Raw genomic sequence first — 23846 nt, 5'->3', positions numbered from 1 at the left:
GTCATTTAAATTAAAGCATTCATTTTTTTTTAAGATTTAGTATTTTATTTAGTTATTTACTTACTTACGTACTTGAGAGAGAAAAAGAAAGAGAGAATGGTTGTGTCAGGCCTCCAACCACTGCAAATGAACTCTAGATGCATGCACCACCTTGTGTATCTGGCTTATGGTACTGGAGAATCGAACCTAGGTCCTTTGGCTTTGTAGCAAAGCATCTTAATCTCTAAGCCATCTCTCCAGCCCAGCATTCATTATTTTTTGTCTTTTAAAAAATATTTTATTTTTATTTATTTATTGGGGGGGGGGGGAGAGAGAGACAGACAGACAGACAGACTATGAGAATGGGCACTCCAGGGCCTCCAGCCACTGCAGATGAACTCCAGACACATGTGCCATTTTATACATCTGGCTTATGTGGGTACTGGCAAGTCCAACCTGGATCCTTAGGCTTTGCAGGTAAGTGCCTTAACCATTAAGCCATCTCTCTAGCCCAGTTTTTTGAATTTTAACTTAAACTTTTCTATTGTGTTTATTCTAAATGAATGTGTGCTTTAAGTGCCATTGATGTAGTAATTGAATAAATCAAATATTTGAGAATCCAGCTATTGACTGCTACTATTCTTATTCTTTGTGTTTATTTTCATAATGCCAGAAATCTTAACAATTGATCTTTGAGCTTTTCCTTTTTATGAAGTTTCATCACACACAATAAAGTCACTTACCTTTTTGTTTGATACTCACTAGCACTCTCTGAGTAAAAGAGTATAGTTTTAAGAGTTAGCACTGTGCCAAACTATTTAAATTTAATTTGTCATTTTCTAATCTTTTTGTATCCTTACCTGTGTGTTTACATATAGTGGTCTCCTCGCATCACATAATTTCATGAGATGATCTATGATGCTAGGCAGAGGCAATCTGATGTTGATTCTCAGATTCTGTAAAGCTATCTTTGCATTCTCCAAGTGACCATTATGTGTCCTGCATATATTGGGTGTTTCATTAATGATTGCTGAATGAGTAAATGTAGTGTATAATATTAGCAAACCTTTGAGTTTCATTCTATAAATGACTAGAAAAAGAATCAAAGATACCAGATGTGTCAAAGTTGGTATTTGATAAATGTTCCTTTTCAGTCATTGTCATTGGTGTTTTATCCATGTTCATTAGGGTCATAATGTCAGGTAATTCCAGGAAATAATACATATATTTTAGTATTTTTATGTCTTTTCTCTGAAAAACTCTAATTCCATTGCTAATCAGTAAACTTGATCAGTCTGAGTTTTATATTCCTTGTTATTTCCAGGTAAAAATGATAAGTCACACTGTTTAATATGTTTCTTAGTTTTTAAGAATTTGCTTGTTAAATTAAAAATATGTATAATGATGTATAAAACTGTGCTTACTGTAAAAATTAAAAATACCATTGCTTGGGGCTGAAGGGATGGCTTAGCAGTTAAGGCATTTGCCTGCAAAGCCAAAGGGCCCAGGTTCGATTCCCCAGGACTTACGTTAGCCAGATGCACAAGTGGCACACACATCTGGAGTTCATTTGTGGTGGCTGGAAGCCCTGGTATGCCCATTCTGTCTCTGTCTCTCCCTCTTTCTCTGTCAAATAAATAAATAAATAAAAATAAACTATTTTTTTAAAAATACCATAGCTTTATAGATAGTGAAAAGCTGTGCTTTCCTTGTGTCTCCTGATCTGTCCCACTCAATAGTAGCAAGAGAGCCATAGATTGGTCATGCCTTCTTGTCGAGCACTCTTTACAGCCTTTCACGTTCCTACTCAGAAACACGTTAGACTTACCACTAATAGCATTAAATACAGCAACAATGTGATGTTTTCTCACTAATGAGACTATGTTGAATTAATATTTTTAACATTATTATTTATGAGTCTTTCCATAGCATTTCAGTAGCTGGCCTATTAATCTTAAAATTAAAAGGTTTTTGGAACCTTTGAATGATAATTGCCATCTAAAGTGTTAAGAAATGAGCAAGCCTAGCAGTCCTGGTAACAACCAGTAATATCAAGTCGGTCAGTCTTCGTGTTAATGAGAGCTTTGCTTTATGACGTGTATGTGTAACATAAGTTATTAGAATAATTCTGTTTCTCTTGTGGTTTTAATAAGAAAACAATCATTAAATGAAAATTTCATAGTTAGAAGACTTTGAATCTGTCATCCATAGTGGTAAATTACTCCCAGGCTTCTTAAATATTTGTAAAAGGTAAAGAAAAAACCCTACAGTTGAGTGATTTTTTTATCATGACTTTATGTTTTGTTTTTTGCATATCTGTATATGGCATGTGGATGTGGGCACATGTGTACAGGTGTACAGCCACAGGCTGACTTCGAGTGTCTTCCTGGGTTATTATTTGCTTCATTTCTGAGGGAGGACTCCACTGACCCAGAGCTTGCTGATTGAGCAAGTTTAGCTAACCTGCTTGTTCTGGGGGTGGAGGTGTCCACTGCCTCTCGTCCAGCACTCTGGTATGACAGACCAAGCCCACTGGCCACTCACAAGAGTGCTGCAGGGTCTGAAAGTGAAGTACTCGTGCTTGCAAAATGTCCACTGAGCTATCTTCCCAGCTGCAAGATTCTTTCCGCCACACCGTGTGTTGTCTCTAGGAAATGTTAATGAAATTTATATAGTATATAGTCTACTTGAGAGAAAGAATAAATGACTTTTATATGCAAATGAATGAAAAGTTAGAAGACAAAATTTTTAGGAGTTTTGATACTGTGTTCTATAATGAAGCAGTAGTTTGCATCATCAAGTTTTATGTGGATATGCTAAATAGCAGGGTATTAAATATTTTATAACCATATGAAATGATAAGAGAAACATCAAAAATAAGATATCACAATATTTACATGCAAACTAATGTCATTTAACATTGAGTTAGTAACATTTTGAATCCCTGTAAACATATGTAAAAAGGAAAGCTTGCAAAAAAATGTTGCTGTATTTAGAAATTATAGCTACATTTTCTTCCAAAGATGGTTTTCTAGTGCCACCTGCTGGCACTGTGTTGTAATAAAGATGACAGTCCCCTGTGGATGGAATTTTATAGAAAGGGAGGGAAGGAGATAGAAACAGAGAACACTCAACTCCTACCAAACCAGATATCCAGGGACACAGAGGCTCCCAAGACCTCATCACTGAACTAGACCTAAAACAAACCCAACATGGCTCAGGGAAATTCACAGAAAAGGGGGCAGAAAGATGGTTAGAGCCATAAGTTGGGACATTATGCGCATTGCCTCTTCCCCATAACTGATGGCTACCCCATAATGCATGACCCCAACGAGGAGGGCGCCTTCAGAAGAGGGAGGAAAGGTAGGAGGCTAACAATGGTGCCATTGTAGCATGGCTGTACACACCCTGTGTACATAAGTGATAATAAAAGAAAGAATGAAAGAAATGGGGCAGTCATAGTTTTTCTATCACTTGTCCTTGTAATTCAAAACTTGAACACTTGACTAAGAGTATTATTCTTACTATAAGTAAGATGAGCTCTTTTATAGCTTACATAGTAAGCACACCCGTACACAGTCTGCAGTTCCAACCGGAATGTCATATTAGTTGTGTGTTGACTAAGTCATTTGCTATAATGTTGCAAATTCCTCTTCTTTCCTGTCTTTCATGGCTTTGTTTCATGTTATGCTTTACTTTGGCATAGAATCTTGGTAAAGTAAAAGTTTATTAAATATGTATTGAAATACAGTGATTTTCTGTCATTCACATAGGCTACATTGTAAGTCTTCATACATATTCTCTTTACATACATTTAAAAATAAAAATGAGAGTGATTTCACTATAGAAAATGGGCTTTTGCTATTCTACAAAAGATATTTTTGACACCATAGGCAATGGAAGAATAAAAGACATTCACACCTTCCATATGTTATCTATACCTGTTTCCCTTATAAAATTGTGTCTAGTGTTGTGATAGGGCATAGACCATATAAGTGAATCAGTCCTCTTGCCTAGCCCACTGACCTCCAGCCAGCTGAATCCTTCACATTCTGCTCATTAGCTCAGACACATCTCAAACTTAACATATCCAAAACAGTTCATTTGCTCCTTAAATCCACTCTTCCCATATTATTCCTCACTTCAGTAAATGGCCATTTCTTTCTTCCCTTTGCTCAAACCAAAGATATTTCAGTAATTTGTAATGTCTTTCTCTTCATGTTAAAAATACGAAAAACTTCTTACAGCTCTACTTTTGAAATGCATTAATATTTACTACTTCTTTCTGCCCCTGAACACAGTTGTCTTCCACATTTCTGATCAGTCCCCTTGCTTCTAACCTTGCCCTCCTGGATTCTGCTTTACATTCAACAGCCAAAATAATTCTCTTGCTGTTTAAGATACATCTTGCCACATCTTTGCTGAGAACCTTCCAAAGTTCTTGTTATACCTAATGGGGACCTTCTTGCATGGTAGACAGCTCCCTTCCTCCACCCTCCTTTGACCCTGTTTCCTACCTTCTGTCATTCTGCCCACTTATCGGGAGCTACTGTCCTCCCGCCTCCTTGTGCAGAGGCAGCGTGGGATTTACGCGGATGCCACCGCAGACTGAAAGCTTCCCTCAGCTCATCAGTTTCAGATCATATTACCAACTTTTGCTATTCCAGAAACTTCTTGACCATACTATGTAAAATAAGAAAGCCTGACTCCATCACTAGTTTCCCCTTTACTTTGTTGTGGTTTTACCATCACAATTAATGTGATACGCCTTATTTTTTTTAATTTAATTTATTAGTTTTCTTTTCAGTAAATACAGGCAGTTTGGTACCATTATTTAGGCTCATCTGTGATCTACCCCCTCCCATTAGACCCTCCTTGTTATTGAAAATGGGTCGTGCATTGTGGAGTTAGCCCCCAGTTATTAGTATGATAAATGTCTCTGAAAATCATGACCCAACATGTAACTCTGACATTCTTTCCGCCCCCTCTTCCGCAAGATTTCCCTGAGCCATGTTGGGTTCATTTTTGGTCTGCTTCAGTGCTGAGGTGTTGGGGGCCTCTGAGGCTCTGGCTCTCTGATTTGGTAGGAGTTGATTTTTCTCTGCATTGATCTCCTTCCCCTTTGTGCTGGTATCCAGTTCACAGGAAAACATCACCCTTGCTTATTTCGCCAGTTGTCCTTAGTTTCAGTAATGATTCTCCTGCCCTATTCCAGTGTTAGCTGTATGAAAGCAGGGATACTCTTTTGTCAATTAGTATACAGTTGGCACCTAAAGCAGTGCTTACACACAGAAAGCACTTAGGTTGTATGTGTTGATAAGTCAGTGTGATTTTACAATAACCAAGTCCATAGGAAAGCGAGGAACCTTCTAATGGTACCTTTTCTGTTTAAATCTGTCTGTATCATACCTTCTACATTTAACATAGATTTCAACAATATTTTATAGGTTAAATATAATACTCTCAATGTCAAAATGTAGGGCCACATTTTAAAGAATTTTTATGGGCATAAATACTTTTTTGTTCTTTTGACATAGACATCTGACCCTCAATTACATTAACAAACCTTATACACATGAATGGAAGAAAGAATGGCTCCCTTTGAATTCATGCTAAGACTTTATCAATATGAAGTGCTTCCCACAGGGTCCCATTGAAAGGATCAAGCTTCCATCATAATGAAATTGCAGATTCATTTGTAGATGCCCCTTTTATGCTTGAAAGCTACTTTTTGATGTTTTGGTCTGCAATTAAATTTATTGTGTAGGGTCACAAATATGCAAGCTGACCAGAACAAGTTGTCAGAAGCTTTTATCTATTCAGCTTTGCACAAGGATAAATGGGCGTCTTTTAACAATAACATACCAAAGCCAAAATTTGTTCCCAGATGTACATAATCTTTTAATCATTCTACTAGTTTCTTTTTTTTTTTCCAGTCAATAGGCCCCTAGCCCACACCCTGTCACCACTGCATGCATATAGATTATGGGTTTTAAGTTCCTGAGAAGCACTTTCATCTGATAGAAAAAGACAAGTTTAGGAATTTTAATGCTATGATTTGCTCAACAGTATTTTTAGTTTAAGATATGAATCCTTTTGACTTTATGCCCATTCTTTCTTTATAGGGTAGGTAATTATGTCACATGTTACTTAAAGTCTGTGGTTACATTTCCCCTGTTAACATGACCATAAAGCTGATCATGCTGCTTAATTGAAATGACTCCACATGTGTTTTAAAACATCTGCACTTGGCTTAAAATTTATCTGATATTCTGTGGCATCTCTAATAACACCTATTTAAAAATTAAGATAGAATTCTATTGTCTTGTATATTTTTGTGATTTTCCATACAAATGACATACAGAAGAAATTAGACCACTTATATGAGGATGTTCCTGTTAACCCAAGGTCTCATAGTAGCATACAATGAACATCATTGTATTGCCAATCAATAAATGTCCAAAGTCCCAGCATGCAGTTATTATACCAAAGGCACCTTTTGGTTATAAATATTTTACATAAAGGACCTTTGAGTATTAGTACTCTACCTACTTTAAGCTTGTACTTATATACTTGTTACAAATCAGAGGATCCTTTTCTTTCATGTTTAATTGCCATGTAGTTTATATCTTACCCGGGTCTAGACAATTCAATTTTGGGAATTGAGTTTTAAAGTCATAGCACCTCTGAACTCACCCAAAATCTGACTCCTGTTAGTGCATTAGTCTTGTGACCTGCGGGTCATGAGCCCTTATCTAAAAGAAGGAACCCCTCCTAGTGCTGTGATATAATCACAGGAAACTACCACATAAAGGGCCCAGCCTGCCCTGCAGTACAGACTATTCAAAAAGTACTAATTGGAATCCTTTTTTGCCCTTCTCTCTTCTCACCCTGGTCCCCACTCCACGTTATCTGTTCTGGGTGGGCATTACTAGGAACATGAACTGAATTTGAAGCCTTTCTGTGCCTGTTGCCCACTCTGTTGCTCTGCTTTCATTGAACTGATTACAGAGAGGCCAGGGCCTTGCATTAACCTACCTGTAGCACAATGCAAGTGGATACGATGTTTTCCTTCACAGAAAATTACTACCCCAAGAATTTGGTGAAATGGGGGCCTGTGTTCATCACTTTCATTTTAAATACAGGTGAAACCCTAGGATTGAGCCCCAACTTATTTTAATGAATCACAGGAAAACATTGCTATATTAGTCATTTTGTGTAAGGTGACTTGTTTCACCAGAAAATTTTATCTTTTAAACCATTTTGGGGGAGCCATTTAATATACTACTTTACATTTTGAAACATGTTTTTATGAATTTCTGTTTTAGGTGCAAAGATGGTTTGAAAGGATTTACATTTTCTGCACTTAGGTAAGTAACAATTTATTTATTCTTGTGTTATGAGCGTTATGATTTAGCTTTTTTAAATGATGAGTACATATAGTTATAATAAACATTTATTAATTTAAGCTGCAAACATTTTTAAAATCACAATAGTATTTGCAAAGCCTTTGTGAATAGTTTATTGAAAGAATAATTTATTAGATTTTTTTCCCAAAAAATTATTCAGATAAGCATGGTGGTATACTATTTTAATCCCAGCCCTTGGGAAGCAGAGGTAGGAAGATTGCTGTGAGTTCCAGGCCAGTCTGGGACTACAGAGTGAGTTCCAGGTCAACCTAGAATAGAGTGAGACTCTACTTAAAAAACAAAAAAAAGCAACAATAAAAATCATTCAATAACCTACTACTTTTGGGATGGGGAGGCTTATTGTATGGTTTATACTACAGAATGTAAGAAAAGAAAGATAAAAACTCCGTTTAAGGAGAATGTGAAAGAAAAAACTCTGCATGAGCTAGTAACAAAACCTAAGTACTTAATTGAATGGTGCCAGATTATGGGTAAGACTTGTTCACTATCCAACAGTGGATCTTATGTGCGTTTCTTTTTATCTCATAGCCCATCTCAGCACAGCAATCGCTGCCTCATATACATGCTATGTAAGGCTGCACCATTTTAGCATTATTCTTTTGGTATTATGGTTTATAAAGCATTTTCATATAGATTACAAAACTAAAGTTTTTCAGCTATTCTGTGAGATGGGTATTTTTATACCCATGTGGCCTGATGGTAAAAAGCAAGACTCAAAAAGTTTGACTAATTTCATCTTCCATCCTACTTCCCATAGTGGTTCAAACGCAGTGTTCTGGTTTATGTGTTACCTATTTTATTTTCCAAAATACATATAGTAGACACATAGTAAAGATTAGTAACATGTTATTTACTGTTAATATTGGAGGGTAAAATTATGATGGGTTTCAGTTCTAGGAATTTTGATTGTCTTATAAGATGATTCTAAAGATCAAGTGAGTATTAGTATGTTACAAGTGTTGAAGAATAATACCTGATAAATAGTAACTATTCAAAAGATGTTGATATTGGGCTGGAGGGATTGCTTAATGGTTAAGGCATTTGCCTGAAAAGCCAAAGGACTCATGTTTGATTCCCTAGGACCCATGTTAGCTAGATGTACAAGGGGGCACATGGGTCTGGAGTTTATTTGCAGTGACTAGAGGCCCTGGCATGCCATATTCTCTCTCTCTCTTTCTCCTCCTGCTCCTCCTCCTCCTTCTTTCTCTGCCAAATAAATAAATAATTAAAAGAATTTAAAAATATTGGTTATTAATCCCACGGGTGATATGTATTTGAAGGATGGTCTTGGATATCTGCAAGTGAAGAAGGAGAACATTGCTTGTAGAATCAAATAAAAGTTTATGTTAGGAAACATAAAGATATTTTTGGTAGGTAGAGTCAGCTTATGGAAGACCTAGGGAAAAGGGAAGAATAATTTGGATTTGATCAAGTAGGCATATTATACATTGGTTTTTCTCAGGGGTTTAAAGATGATTCTCAGGAAACTAGTACTAAAAGCGAAGTACATTTTTTTATTATCAAGTTTCTCTGTTTCCAAATTTATTACCTGACCTGGTTTTCTATTTTGTATCTCTTCATTGTTGGTTGTCTGATTTTTCATTACAGACACATGCTATTAATTTATAGCATGTCAAAAAGACAACATTTAACATTAATTACAAAAGGGAGGAGACAGAAAAGTGCTTGTTGTGGCCAAATTTAATATGACTTCTTGACAGTATTAAACTGTCATGAGGAAAATGTATTTGGTGCTTGACCCATTTGAGGATGCTCACCATTCTCTGTTTTAAATGAATGCAAATACACACATTCATAATTAGGCTTGAAAAAAGTGCTTATCCTATACAAAATATAGCTGGTCTATCATGATCACACCTTGTTTCATTGAAGAAAATTGTCATGAATAAAGTGTGTATATTCTGAAAGTATCCTAATTGGATGTCTCGTAGCTCATAGAGTGAAAAGCTTTAGACTATCACACTTGATACTAGTTCAGCACTCATATTTTAAATAACTAGCATGACAGTAAATATGTAGACCACAAAGATAGCATTCATTATTTATCTGACTGCATATTTTTATGCATATGTGTATAGTGGTATGGGAGGGGCAGAGGGTGACTTCAAGTGTCATACTTAAGAACTACTTTTTAGATACAAGGGTTCTATTAGCCTATATTCACCAGTTGGATAAACTACCTAGCCAGGAAGCCATAAGGACCCTCCTCTCTCCACTTCCCCCAATGTTGCACTCATTCAGTAGGTTGCAAACCAGGAAAGTTTGTTAGGTTGAAAGTAGCAAGTTCGGATCTGCACTCTAGAAAGCCTCCTCTGGAAATTGTGAGTAGGGTGTGATTTAGAAGGTGTCTTTCTGTGCAGTCAAGTGCCTTAACCACTAAGCCATCTCTGCAGCCCCATTCAGTATGCTTTAATTCCATATTTACTACATGCCAGACACTGTGCTAGGCACTGTTGTATAACCACACAGAAGATAAACATAGCCTTAAAGTCCCTACAAGTTAGTCAGAGATGCACACATCAAGAATGGTGCTTACAGTGCTGGGGATCCATGGCACTTTGGAACCACAGGTGAACTCATTCTGCCTTGAAGCAGAGATACCTTCTCCAAGAAGTGACCTTTAGTCTGAGATAGCCAGCACTTGGCAGGGAAGCAATGGTCATCTAAAAAGCAAGATACGGTCACAGCTCTTCTAGTTTTGTCATTATTGCTTACACAGAACATCGAGAAAAAGGCACCTGCTTTTGCACTAACGGGAATTGTGATGCACAGCTGACACCTACTGGCTAATATACCCTTTGCACATTTCTATAATTGTAAGAGCTACATGTTTTGCCAACTTTGACAGGTTAGGAGGGATTGCTACTGTCGATAGTGGACAGTGTGTGTGTGTTTTCTTTACTAAGTGATTAAATTTTTTTATTTTATTTGTCACAGAACATAAGCCCCAGAATCTTAGCATAGTAATATTGATGCTCTATTCTATTCATATTTGGTGTGTGTAGACTTTCTGAGAGCTTAGGAGGTTATGTTTACTTAGGAAACCTTATTTATTTATTTTCAAGGAGACAGAGAGAATGAGTGTGCCAAGTCCTCTTGCCATTCCAAATGAACTCCAGGCCACTTTGTGCATCTGGCTTTACATGGGTACTGGGCAATCAAACCGAGGCCATCAGGCTTTGTAATCAGATACCTTTTAACTGCTGAGCCATCTTTCCAGCCCCTTAATTTTTCTTTATAAGAGCAATGACTCATATATGCAGTTATAGACAGCAATAATAAAATGAAACTCTTGAGAAAGCACATATTGTAAGTGTTACATAATGGTATGAACATTTTTCATTACATTGATTTTGGAAAAAATATACAGATTTGACAATAGGAGTGGTGTAATTTTCTTCCTAGATTTTGATTGGGATAGCATGAAGTTTATGATTTTCCAAGGAAGTAATATGAGGATACATATAACCCTGGCTCTGTCTTACTTTTAGTTCCTTATGTTTTCCTAGGAAATAAAAGTTGTTTCCTGTACAAATTATTTTTTGACTGTACTGCAGCTATCTATCACTCACATTGACATGAAATGTAAATTTAGTTTTACTGTAAAGAAGAAACATATTCATTTGCAATTGCTAGCAGATTTAGGAGGGAAATATATTTTTTGTGGTGGATCCAGATCCAAATTGACCAGATTCTTTAGACAATATAATAAGACATGTAAGATCTTTAAAAATGCTGTTGTAAGTTGAAGATTTCTTCATAAAACTGCTTTGTTACATTTTAGAGGTTAGTCTGATTTAAAAGTTGCTTCTTGTCAAATGATTGAAATTTCTAAGTATTCAAATTTTGAAAGTTGATTTTTATTCAGAGTATACTATGGTTTTATTTACATTGTAAAAATACTATCTTAAATAAGATATTCTGCAAATTTTATCTGTATATATACATATTTTTTCACATTGATTTTCTTCTTAAAAGTGAAAAATGCTTAACACTGCTTGTTTCCTTTAGGTTCATTGTAGGGAAGGAAGAAATTCCCACACACTCTTGCTCACCAGAGGTAGCATATGCAAAAGTGGAACAAAAGAGGGAGAAACACAGGGGAAGATCAAGAGGAATGAATATCATTGCTCTACTTAGGACGCTAGTGGATTCAATGTGAGTTATCTTGACATTTGAGCATGCTTTGACAGTATGTTATGTGATATTTGTCCCATACTAAGGCAGCTTTTTATTTACGTAATGGTGTCACTTTTTTTGAACAGAAAAATGTATGCAGTAGTTGCCACAATGTACCTTTAGGACAGATTTGCATGAAATTGAGTTAATTTTTTTATTCATGCTCGGCAAAGTTACAGGAGGCTATGAAGGGAAACCTCAGAAGATCAGCCAGTGCCAAGTGAGTATGTCAGCTGTGAGAAGACAGAAAGGCTCCCAAAAGAGTCAAAGTGATGCAGGAATTAGGATCAAGCTGAAGCAAACAATATTTTGTAACAGTAAAAATTTTAGAGCTCAACTCCTAATATATCATCAAGGAAAAAAGATTTTTTTAAAAATATTTTACACAATCATATTTCCAGTGTAGACATTAAAAAAAATAAACTCAATTGTTTAAAATTAGACTTGAGCCAGTAAAAGCAATCACGAGAGTTGGATTTCAGAGACAGTAGGGTGAGTAGGCAGTCTTGAAAGAAGAGCAGTTGTTCATAGGAAGGTGGTGATTACCCTGTAAGGAATTAGAAAACCTGCCTTTGTCTGTCTCTCTTATTTTGCCTTTTCCAGGTATACATCTCAAAGTCCTTGATAACTGGGGTCAACAGTATCTATTAACAAGCATTAATCAAAATAACCTGCTTACAGAATGCACAGAGATTGAAACTTTTGCCTTCATTGTAGCAAACTGTGCACACAGAAGATAGAGGAATAAAGAAAGGGGTCATAGATGACAGCAATAAGTGCTATAGTGAGCTTAGGCAGGTTCAAACATAGGGATGGATAATCAGTGAAGAAAAGGAGAGGTCCCCATTAATGGAAGTCACTTCAGCAATAATTGGAGGAGAGCACAGAGAATCAGTTAAGAGGGTGAACAGCTCCAAGGGTACCAGAACCAGTGAGCTCACTGTGAAGCTTGTCAGACAGCCTGGGCAGATCCCATGGGGTGAATGTTGCAGATAATACAGAAGCAAAGCGAAGGCTGACGCTGGCAGCCTAGGATTGTAAGCTATCCCAGTGACCCACCAAGGAAAGATTAACTGACAATACAGATGATATGAGAGAGCTTAATCATTTCTGCCAAAGCTGAGCCATTTCTGAAGAGGACACCTAGACGTATGGAGAGTGATGGTTTACATGGGCATCTTTCTCTGATTCACGGCTTTTGAAGCCTCCATCTTTAATCACTGAGCAAGCTCACATGGCCAGATAAGTCATATCTTTCTAATGACATCAGGGCTTAGGTCGGTAAGCACTGTTGCTGTCACCTTTGACTAGGAATGACCTGAATGATCCAGCTGCAGTGAAGAAAATGGATTTTGGATTGATCTTATTAATCACTTTGCAAATGGGCTCAGAGAGGTGTCGAGCAAAGACCCTGCTTTACAAGTAACTGCTTTAAACTGGAGTTTATGTGTTCTGACCATGAAAATATCTAACGTGAAAGAAGTTATGTCTACATAGTTTAGAACAGAAACCCTTCAATAAAAAGGGAGGGAGCTGAATACATATTAGATAGTCTACTTATATTTTTATGCCAAGAGTGAATAAATAGTCCTAAGGTTGATGTGGTAGTTAGTTAAAATGTCTTCAGCAGTAGTCCTAGCAAAAATGCTTAAACACTGCAAGGTTAAGTGGTTTATAATTTAATCACAAATAACTTACTTTCAGTTCCCACATGATTTCTATTTCTGTATTTATTTTTTAAACTGAGTTTTGAATTCTAACACCATATCACATATCTTTTCCAGATGTTTTCTCTCAAATATAATTAAGTATGAATTCCTATAACCTGAGCACATTCTCATTATGATTTTTGCTCAAGTACTGGCTTCATGGGTGATTTATAGCCATCATAGTCAGTGATAAATGATTTAAAACTTCTAAAGATTTGATGATGTATATTGACAATATATATACATATTTTTCACATTTAGTCACAAATACCAATGTGGTTTTTTTCTTCTATATTCAGGTAATTTGACTGTATTCATATAGTGTTTATAATATGTAAATATTTTTTAAAGTATCTGTTACCTCATTTCTGGATATCAAAAAATTTCAACCATTTAGTAATAAGTGTTGAGATTGGTTAGAAAGTTTCAAACAGTTGCACAGACACACACCCATGTACACATTGCACACATCCCTACACATGCACATGTACCGAGGGATGAATACATCTATATTTAAATGTATATTAGTGCTTTGCTTTCATTTCAGATGCAAGCATGGACCACGGCATAGATGCTGCAAACATTATGAAGACAATTGCATCTCTTACTGCATTAAGGTGAGTATGCAAAGCCTCCCCAATTTTAAATGGGGAATATTGATGGAAATAACTTAGTTATTAGGAAGTAGTTCCCAGGTAAGCAGATTCACATTAATCCTGCTGTCACTTTTTTTTATTTGACTAGAAAGTAAGAAATTTGTGAAAATTGACGATAACATCGTTTTTCCTATTAAACTTATGCATATATTCTTAGTTAAAAATTTTTAAAATAAGTTTATTTAATAATGACTTATTTTGGACTGGGACTTTACCTCAGTGCTAAAGCAATTGTCTTAATGCATGCTGGGGGCCGCAGATTGAGTTCTCTCCCCTGCAGAAGAATATGTAAAGCTTACAAAGTGGGCGGCACGAGGAGGCCATCGCCATGTTTTGTAAGGCCTCTTCATTAGACATATGCACTGGAAGAAGACCATGCGCCAGCCAGGTGTGCTCTGAGATACACTGTGCATATAGTGTACACTTTGGCACTGTGGTATTTGGTTGTGGATTGATAAATTGGTTATATTTTCCAAGGGCATCTAGCTACCTGGAGCATGCCGATGCTCTTCAGTGAACAAGCTAGCAATACAAACTAGCGTAAATTCTCCATTTCCTGCCTCCTCCTCTCTCCCTACCAGCTCTAGGAAGGGTGCTTCAGTGCATTGAGTCTGGCACAGGTGACAGCTGGAGGGCCAGATTCAATCCTTTTGTTCCTAAGACCCTTTGTTCTGAATGCCCCCTGCCCCAACAATTCAGTGCTTTTCAAAGTTCATGTTCTTTCTTGATGATGGGAAGAGCTGAGTTGTATAATATCCCACATGACCGCAGTCTCTTGACAGTTATGTAGAAAGGAGGAACTGTCCTACATCATTGCTTGTGACTGAATGCCTATGGCATTTGAGCAACTACATATTTACTTCAGAATTCCCCAAGTTATAACCAGGGGTAAAGGATCATCTTTTCCATTTTAAGTTGCTGATGCACTCTTCCCATATTTGATTTTCTACCTTGCTTTCAAAGTAAGGGGGTGTCAGAACCCATGGGCTCCTGGAGAGTCCAAAGAGGTATTATCCTTTCCCACCAAACACAGTAGTTGTACTTCAAAGAGAGAATTCAGTTGGAGGGGAGGGGTGAAAACATGAGAGAGAATTACCTAGCAATCAAAAATGTGTGATTCTTTCAAATGGGTGTCAGTATTATAACTCAACATTTATGCATGAACTGGAATATCCTATCCATCACGAATGTAAGACAATGATTTGGGGACCTGTGGCTGAAGAACGTACACTACAGATACCGTAAACCTTTTAGCCTCACTGTTACATGAACTTCCACTACACCATGTTCTTGAGTAAATAGTTACAATAATTACATTCTCCTCAGCTCACTAGACTCTGAATTTTTTTTTAAAATATGGAACACTTCACGAATTTGCATGTCATCCTTGCGCAGGGGCCATGCTAATCTTCTCTGTATCGTTCCAATTTTAGTATATGTGCTGCCAAAGCGAGCACAGACTCTGAAATTTTTCTATGGTCACGGATACTGTGGCGCACACAGACTTCTACCTGTCCACCTCCCTCCTGGCTTTGTGTTTCCTGTCTTTGCTGTCTGAAAGGCTCTCAGTAGCACATCTCTTCTTCTTGACCTCCTTGAGGGTCCCATACTCAGTACCTTTTCTTTACCACTCATACGAACACAAATTTCCCTAGTGACCTGGCTGTTTCCTTCAAGCATTTGTTATGTTCTGTAAATTTTGCTTATTTGCTTACTTACTGATTTTTGTTTTCCCATGATGAGCATGAAAGCCCCACAGAGGCATGAACTTTGTCTGCGCTGCAGTTTCCCCATTTCCCTAGTGTAATGGGTACACCATGGACATTCAACTAGTATTTTCTGAATACATGAATGAATGAATTTCAAAAAGAGTATTTGTTTATTTATATTATCTTTTGGAAATAGCATGAGAAATTTCAGATTGTGACCTGTGGGTCACAAGATTAACGTTATAAAGTTATCAGTGACGGTATAAAACTGAGACTGCTTCATGCACTAAATAAACACAAGGCAGTTTTAGTCAAGGAAATATATGGTAATTCACAGTGGTTGATGGGCCAGCTTAATTTCCATGTTTTAACCAAGTGTTCCATTGTTTTGTGTAAATTAGTCAATACTTCTTCAGAGCAGTTCAACCGCTTTTCCTAGAAACAAAACTGCAATCTGGAAAATGCATGACTAACTTTTAGAACTTAGCAGGCTGGCTTGTGGGGGTACAGATCCTTCCCCATCCCAGTGGGGTCAGAGGGGAGGAGGAAAACTAGTATTACTCATTAGTTTCAAGTTTACTTTGGCACACCTCTCCCTCGAGATGTTTTACCCTGGTACAATTCAGTCAAATAAAGAGATACAGATTTTTTTTTCCTCCTCGGAAATTCTTTTAATTGGATCATTTTAAAACTTGATGCCAAAGGTCTAAAAAAATAAGGAATTAAATGTTCTATCCAAAGTGTTCCCACTTGTACTAATGCTCAAAGACCATTTTCTGTTAAAGTTCCCCAAACATTTAATTTTGGTAACTAGAATTTTCTATACTTTTGTTTCTAAATCTCATTATGGTTTAAGAATTTAAAATCTTGGTTATTGTCAACCAAATGCCAAGAAATAGAATCTTGGCATGCTGGTTTGGCCAAAGTGTTTACAAATCAAAGAGAGCCTGCTCCTAATTGTTTTAAAATCATTGTGGTTTTGAGTTTATTTTGGAAACTACTGTGATAAAAACCTTGTGTTAAATATTTATTAGTTTTGCTTTGATTTTTAGAAAGCAAAATTCACTTTCTGTGACCTGTCCAAATGTGGTTTTAAATGAGAGCTTCCTATTTCCCACAGGGCTTTATCAGGATGTTCAGCGTGGGGTACCTCATCCAGTGCTGCCTGCGCATCCCCTCTGCGTTCCGGCACCTGTTCACAGAGCCCTCCCGGCTGCTTTCCCTCTTCTACAACAAGGAGAACTTCCAGCTAGGAGCTTTTCTCGGCTCTTTTGTTAGTATATACAAGGTAATCTTCTTAGAAGAAGAAAGAAAAATGAGATAAATTGTTTGAATTAGATATGGCTTTAGTTCAGAAATCATCTTTGTTAATATTTCTTTGTAGAATATTCATAAATTTCTTGGCATCGGCAGGTATATACAATATATTGGGGACACAGGTTGGAAGAATTTTTTTTAAATGTTACTTATTCTGCTTGAATATATAGACATACTGCATTTATACTTCCTCAATATTCTCAAAGACTTATTTTTAATTCTCAATACATAGGCATAATGTGAAAATAAGCATTTTCTGATATTTTCTATGCAAAAATGATTATAACTTGGTCAATTTTTCTTAAGCATATTTACTGCCTCATAACAAGTTTTAACATATTTCAGACCTTTCTAGCTGGTTTCAATATGTGGCTGAATCAGAAAGGTTTTTCTTTTGTAGCTTGTAGGCATGACTCATTTATACTCTTGTGTCACCATTTCTGTCATATTATCTAAAATAACAAGTGAGCATTCTTCTGCTTTATGTGTGTTCCCATGAACTTGTACACAAATAGACAAGCCAGCACTGGAGTGCATAGATAGAGGTAATTATTGACACAGTACCTTGCAACTTGAAGCGATGGTCTTTTGTTTAGCGGGGATCTTTTATGTGATGATCGTAATACTGACATAGTTTACTGACTAAATGAGGAGTGTCCTCAATGGAATGGGGACAGGGACAAGGAAAAAAATTGTACCAACACATGTTGTATCCATATGAAACATTTTGTTAATAATAATAATTTAAAAATAAACAAAATTTAGATCCTAAATTCAACTTTAGATTTTAATTGATAGCTTGTGTTAATTTAGATTGACCTATAAGCATGTCTCTATTTTTTCATTTAATCTTTCTTTAAGTAATCAATCTGTAAAAGTTGACTTATTTTAAGCTGAAGATAGTTGATTCCTTCTTTTGGCTTTTTAAAAAACATTTTGTTTTGTTTTGTTCTCTTTTATTTTCCTTTGAGATGAGATCTCACTTTATAGTCCAGGCTGTCCTCTTTTGCAGCAATCCTCCTGCCACAGCCTCTTGAATGCTGTGACTACAGGTGTGAGCCAACATACATGGCCTTGGTTCTGCCCTTGTTAAACTCAATATGGTAATATCTGATGTTTATGGTAGGGTTGAACTTAGTCTACCTTCTTGCCTGTTCTTTTGTATTTTTACCATTTATTCCTTGTGTCTCTCTTGTGTCTCTCTCTCTCTTTCAGCTTGTTCTGGATTTATTATATACTTTTAATGACTCCCTTTTATCTTTTCTGTGAGCGTTTTATTAATAATTGTGACAGTGTTTATCTTAACATTTGAGATTGACATTTTAGTTGTCAGTCAACCTTAAGCAGTACTGCCATTCCTTGGGTCATGTAAGATGATGGCACTGCATGTGTAGGATTCCTCCTTCCTACTTTGGTGCTGTGCATTTACCCCTATATATGTAAACTCTCCACTGTACATTGTTACTATTGTGCTACCCACAAGAGATCACTAAACTTACTCTGTAAAGGGCCTGAGTAAATATTTTAGATTGGACCATGTGGTCTCTGTCGCAGCCACTCAACTGTGTTGTATGACGGGAAAGCAGCCACAGTCAACATGTCCACAGTGAGCCTGCCTGGTTTCCAGTAAGCCTCATCACACTATAATTAGAATTTCATGTGATTTTCACATCATTAAATGTTATTTTATATCCATTGAAAACCAGTTTTTAAAAGTTTTAAAAGCTGGGCATGGAAGCACCTACCGTTAGTCTCACTTGCTGTGGAGGGTAAGGCAAGAGGATTGCTTGAGTCTAGAAGTTCTCTTCCATCCTGGCAACATAGCCATTTCCAGTGAAAGAAAGAAACAAAACAATGAAACAAACAAAAACCAGGATTAGTACCTGAGCCAGTGACAGGCCATTTCCAGCTAGTAGGACATAATTTGCACTTTGCTTAGGCAACTAATGTATTTTAAGAGCAATTAACGACAAGGAAAACATGTCTTCTAAATTTACCTTTATTGTCCCAGCTCCAGAGCTCTCCATTTTTTTTTTGTCTAACTTTTTGTCTGTCATCATTTTCCTTCTGCCTGAGGGGTTGACACTTCTGGTACTCTTGATCTTTTGCTAATGAATTTTATGGTTTTATTTGTTTGGAAAAGATCTTTATTCTATCATCCGTGTTGGAAACATTTTTTTTCTGTGGGTATAAGATTCTGGACGACAGACTTGTAATGCTTTCCCTGTTAGGATGGAAAAGACACTTCACTCCATGTCCTGTGTTTAGGGAAAAGAATTTATTTTATTATTTATCTTAGTTTGAAATGTTGGTATAATAAAAGGATGGTGTTTAATTCTTAGTAGAACCCATCTACAGTGATGAATACCTTTTCCCAGTCATGTTTTTAGCCTACTGTGTATATGTATACGATTACCAGTTTGTCTCCAGGATCAGCTAGTGAATGACTCATTGTAGTTTTTGTTTTATGCAATTTTTCTTTTCTCAGAAATCACTGAAAATATTGTATTTACTTCTTCCTACAGGGTACTAGCTGCTTCCTGCGCTGGGTCAGAAACCTAGATGATGAACTACATGCTATTGTAGCAGGTAAATCACTATAAGATAAAGAATGACCTGTATTGTAATAGTTGGTGGTAGGAATGAATCCATAGCTTCCAGATTCACCCAGTTTTTCTATCTTCCTTTCTCTAATTTTTTAAAATTCATTTTTATTTATTTATTTGAGAGTGACAGACAGAGAGAAAGAGAGAGAGAAGGAGAGAGAGAGAATGGGTGCACCAGGGCCTCCAGCCACTTCAAATGAACTCCAGATGCATGTGCCCACTTGTGCATCTGGCTAACGTGGGTCATGGGGAATCAAGCCTTGAACCGGGGTCCTTAGGCTTCACAGGCAAGCGCTTAACCACTAAGCCATCTCCCCAGCCCTATCTTCCTTTCTCTGTTGTAATAGAATTCCTATGGAAGTGCTTACCAGAGTATTAGTAACATTCCACCATTAGCTTTCCACCTTCCACTCCAGTTTTCCTTTTGTAGAGTGAAGGCAATGCTGTGGAGAGAAGTGGAATAATCACAATGAAAATAATTTGAGCTGTTAGAGTAGCTGAATAAGTATCCCCCTTAAAATAGGAAGTAATACTAATAGCTTTTAAAAATATTGGTAAAATTATATTTGCCCTGGCCATTACCTCATGTAAAGTTCAAGTTGCTTGTGATACATAATTCACAACTGCTTCTTCCTACCTGTGAATATCATGTTTTTTTTAATTTAAAAATATGAAGTAATAAGGAATCAGTACATTTTAATGCCATCAGGCATACTACTATCAGTTGTGTTATAACCAGAAATCAGTGCTGAGGGAGGATTCTTTCCTGTGTAAGTGAATTAATTAACATAATTTGCAGTCTGATTGGTTTTGTCTAATTTGTTGTTTCAGGATTTTTGGCAGGTGTATCAATGATGTTTTATAAAAGCACAACAATTTCCATGTATTTAGCTTCCAAATTGGTAGAGGTAAGCAAGAAATTTTATTCATGAACAGTTGCAAGGTTTGTAAATCTGTTTTAACTTTTGTGTAACTGCCTTAGCAGCAAGAATATAATTGCCAGTCCAACAGCAGATTCCAGTCTGTCAGTATTCACATAGTCAGCTCACCCATGTTCACTTTTGGTCCAGGAAGAAGAGCATAGTTAGTCCTCATGCACCCAACATGTAGCTTCAACAGTCACTAGCATCAGCCCCTGACCCCAGATACTGAATTATCTTAAACCTCAGATGTTGTATCATTTTATCTATTAAAAAACTCAGGATACATACTTCTTAAAAATAAATCAAGAATACCATCAATCTATAACCATAATACCAAACACTTTTTACAGAAAACAATAATTTCTTAATATTATATATCCACTTATTACCTTTTTACTTAAATAACTCAAATTCTCTTTTAATTTATAATAGTTGACCCCCTTCCTCTTCCTTCCCTTTTCTATGTCCCTTCCCTCCTCTCTTCCCTCCACTTCCTTCTATCATTATTTGTTGGTTTGGTTTTTTTTTTGTTTTTTTTTTTTTTTTTTTTTGCTTTTTCGAGGTAGGGTCTCACTGTAGCCTAGGCTGACCTGGAATTCACTATGGAGTCTCAGGGTAGCCTAGAACTCATGGCAATCCTCCTACCTCTGCCTCCCAAGTGCTGGGATTAAAGGCGTGCGCCACCACGCCCAGGTTGTATCAATATTTAACTCCTGTATATCCTAGATACTATTGACTTGATATAGAGGCTTAAGTGAATTCAAGTTTGATTTTTTTTTTTTTTGGAGGGAGAGGATAGCAGAAATACTTCATATTTATTTTGTGTATGAATGTCTTGTTGCACTTTGCTGAGAGCCCCAGAGATATCTGGTTGTCTTTTTCTGCCAGGCTCAGTCATTAGTGGAGCCAGTGACAACTTCCTGGGGAGGCTTCCCTAATACTTGAATCAGTTATCTGTGAGCATCACTGGGATTCACAATTTCACTGAGTTGCAGAGTGGTATGGTTGTACAAGCCTATAATCCCACCACTTGCAGTTTGTAGGCAGGAGGATCAGTAGTTCAAGGCCAGTCTTGGCTATGTAGTGAGTTTGAGGCCAGCTTGGATGACATGAGAGCCTGTTTCAACAAAACTGTTAACAGAATGGCACACTTGGAAGCCCTTAAAGAACTCCAAGAAAGGAGTACTATACCACACTTAACATTTAACTACAGCTTTCTCCTGGGGAGGAATATGAATATATATATATATATATATATATATATATATATATATATATATATATATTATATATATATATATATATGGATGATGAAGTGGGAGGGTTCCTGTGAGTTGGAGGCCTGAGCTACAGAGCAAGGGAATTCCAAGTCTACCTGGTCTAGAATGAGACCCTGCCTCAGAAAAGAAACAACAACAACAAAAAAAAAAAAAGAAGAAGAAGAAGAAGAAGAAGAAGAAAAAGAAGGGAGTGAGGAGAGAAACTATTTAGCTATATTGTAATGCTATTTAATATTTTCTGTCTCCCTCATATTATGCCTGTTTTGCAGACAATGTATTTCAAAGGCATTGAAGCTGGAAAGGTCCCCTATTTTCCTCAAGCAGATACAATAATCTATTCCATCTCTACAGCAATTTGTTTCCATGCAGTAAGTATAGCTTTTGAAATGACAAATTGAAGTTTCTATTTCTAATTTATATTAAGCAAATGGGGAAATAAAGGCCAATTGATGTTTTTGTTTATCACATGTTACACTTTATGCTTTTATGTTTTGTGCTAAATGACGTATATGGTTCAAATCATTACACAGGTTAGGGGCCCTGAGCTGACCAATTTTTACATTAGTTAGAGTGAAGCTGTAGGTAACTTCTTGACCCACTTTAAGTCTCCTTAGAGAGAAGATGCCCTAAGCATAGGACACGTGATTGCATTTTCCTAGCATCACTCAGGGAATGACAGGAGAAGATCTAGTTTAACAGAAGCATTGTTTAACCTCTTCAGATTATAATGATCATTATGGCTTAAAGTCTGTTGTAAAGTCTTGTAAGGAGCTTTTATTTGCTCTTCCTCACAGTAATGCTGCCTGGCGGATAAACTTGTTAAAATCAGGGAATTGTGAGCTAGCTTCTGGAGACTTGCAAGTGCTCCCTGACTGTCATGACTTTAGTCAGTAAGCAACAAAGATAGAGATAAAAGCTATTACTCTAGACTTCAGATAGTATTTGTACTGACTAAAAGAAATCTCAAATTGAATCATCTTAGGCTGTTATGGAAGTCCAGAATTTGCGGCCATCTTACTGGAAATTCCTTTTAAGGCTCACCAAGGGCAGGTAAGTGCCCCAGATGATCTGAATGCTTACAGCAATGGACTTCTACAACAAGTTTATGAGTGTTTTGGCTCCTTGAAAGGAATATTCTATCAGTGATAAAGTAGTATTTCTATGTCAATCAAATATGTACAACTTAATATAAACAATATAGGATATTCTTTGATTGAATATCATTCTGACTCTTCTTGATAATAGTTCAGTTAGTTTAAGTGTTCTAGATTAATATGCTCATTTGCTGACAGTTTGTCACCAATTAGCCAATTAAAACTTTAATATTATCTGTTGGAGTCTTTGAATTCTTTTTAAATTAAAATTATTAAATTCAGTCTAGAAATGTAGCACAATAGTTAAGTGCCCTAATATGTGCAAGGCCTGGAGTTTGAACCTAGGTTCAGTAGAGATATATATTAGATATTATTAATATATAGTTACATATTATTATACCATATAATATAGTGTATATAAATTATACTATCTATCTATCTATCTATCTATCTATCTATCTATCTATATATTTGTAATACATACATCTTCATTAAAATGGTTCACTTTTACATAATTAATTGATTTTAGCTCTGGAAAAATAATCATTTTTCCATTGCCTGGCATTGTAAGTGTAATTTTTCTATCTATCCTAGCATATTCTTCCTTTCTTTTCTTTATTCCCTCACCTCTTCACTCTTTCATTTTCATCTAGTCCTTTGAGGGACAGCGTTACTTAATGGAAAGAATAAGCTTTGGTATCAGACATACCTAAATTGAACCTCAGCTTTGGTACCCCAATATGGGGAATATATTTTCTCTCCTGAGTGTATATTTCTTTCTCTACAATGAAATGATAACATAGGTTAGCTTGGTCAGTTTGTGTTGCTGTAAGAGAATTACTAACAGTGTATAAAGGAAAGGCTTTATTTGGCTCATGTTTCTCATGGTTGGAAGGTACAAGCAAGCATGTCTCTGGGGCTCTGAAGGACCTGCATCAGTGTG

The 23846-nt window shown here is 36.5% G+C and overlaps 1 protein-coding gene and 1 non-coding gene across 2 annotated transcripts in view; one reads left to right on the top strand and one right to left on the bottom strand.

Annotated features, from left to right (window-relative positions):
• Positions 1-23846, top strand: part of Tmem135 (transmembrane protein 135) — a 290655-nt gene that overhangs the window by 190102 nt on the left and 76707 nt on the right. The window contains exons 7-14 of the mRNA XM_045146120.1: positions 7308-7349; positions 11442-11588; positions 13866-13935; positions 16804-16971; positions 19526-19589; positions 20438-20514; positions 22079-22177; positions 22792-22859. Of these exons, the coding sequence (XP_045002055.1) occupies positions 7308-7349; positions 11442-11588; positions 13866-13935; positions 16804-16971; positions 19526-19589; positions 20438-20514; positions 22079-22177; positions 22792-22859 (735 nt within the window). The remainder of the gene's footprint in view (positions 1-7307; positions 7350-11441; positions 11589-13865; positions 13936-16803; positions 16972-19525; positions 19590-20437; positions 20515-22078; positions 22178-22791; positions 22860-23846) is intronic.
• LOC123459616 lies at positions 15325-15431 on the bottom strand. Its single transcript, XR_006636375.1, has one exon. It is a non-coding gene; the product is annotated as a U6 spliceosomal RNA (small nuclear RNA).

The sequence above is a fragment of the Jaculus jaculus genome, chromosome 3, assembly GCF_020740685.1.
Source record: "Jaculus jaculus isolate mJacJac1 chromosome 3, mJacJac1.mat.Y.cur, whole genome shotgun sequence".
NCBI lineage: Eukaryota > Metazoa > Chordata > Mammalia > Rodentia > Dipodidae > Jaculus > Jaculus jaculus.
This window is presented reverse-complemented; position numbering and strand designations above follow the sequence as displayed.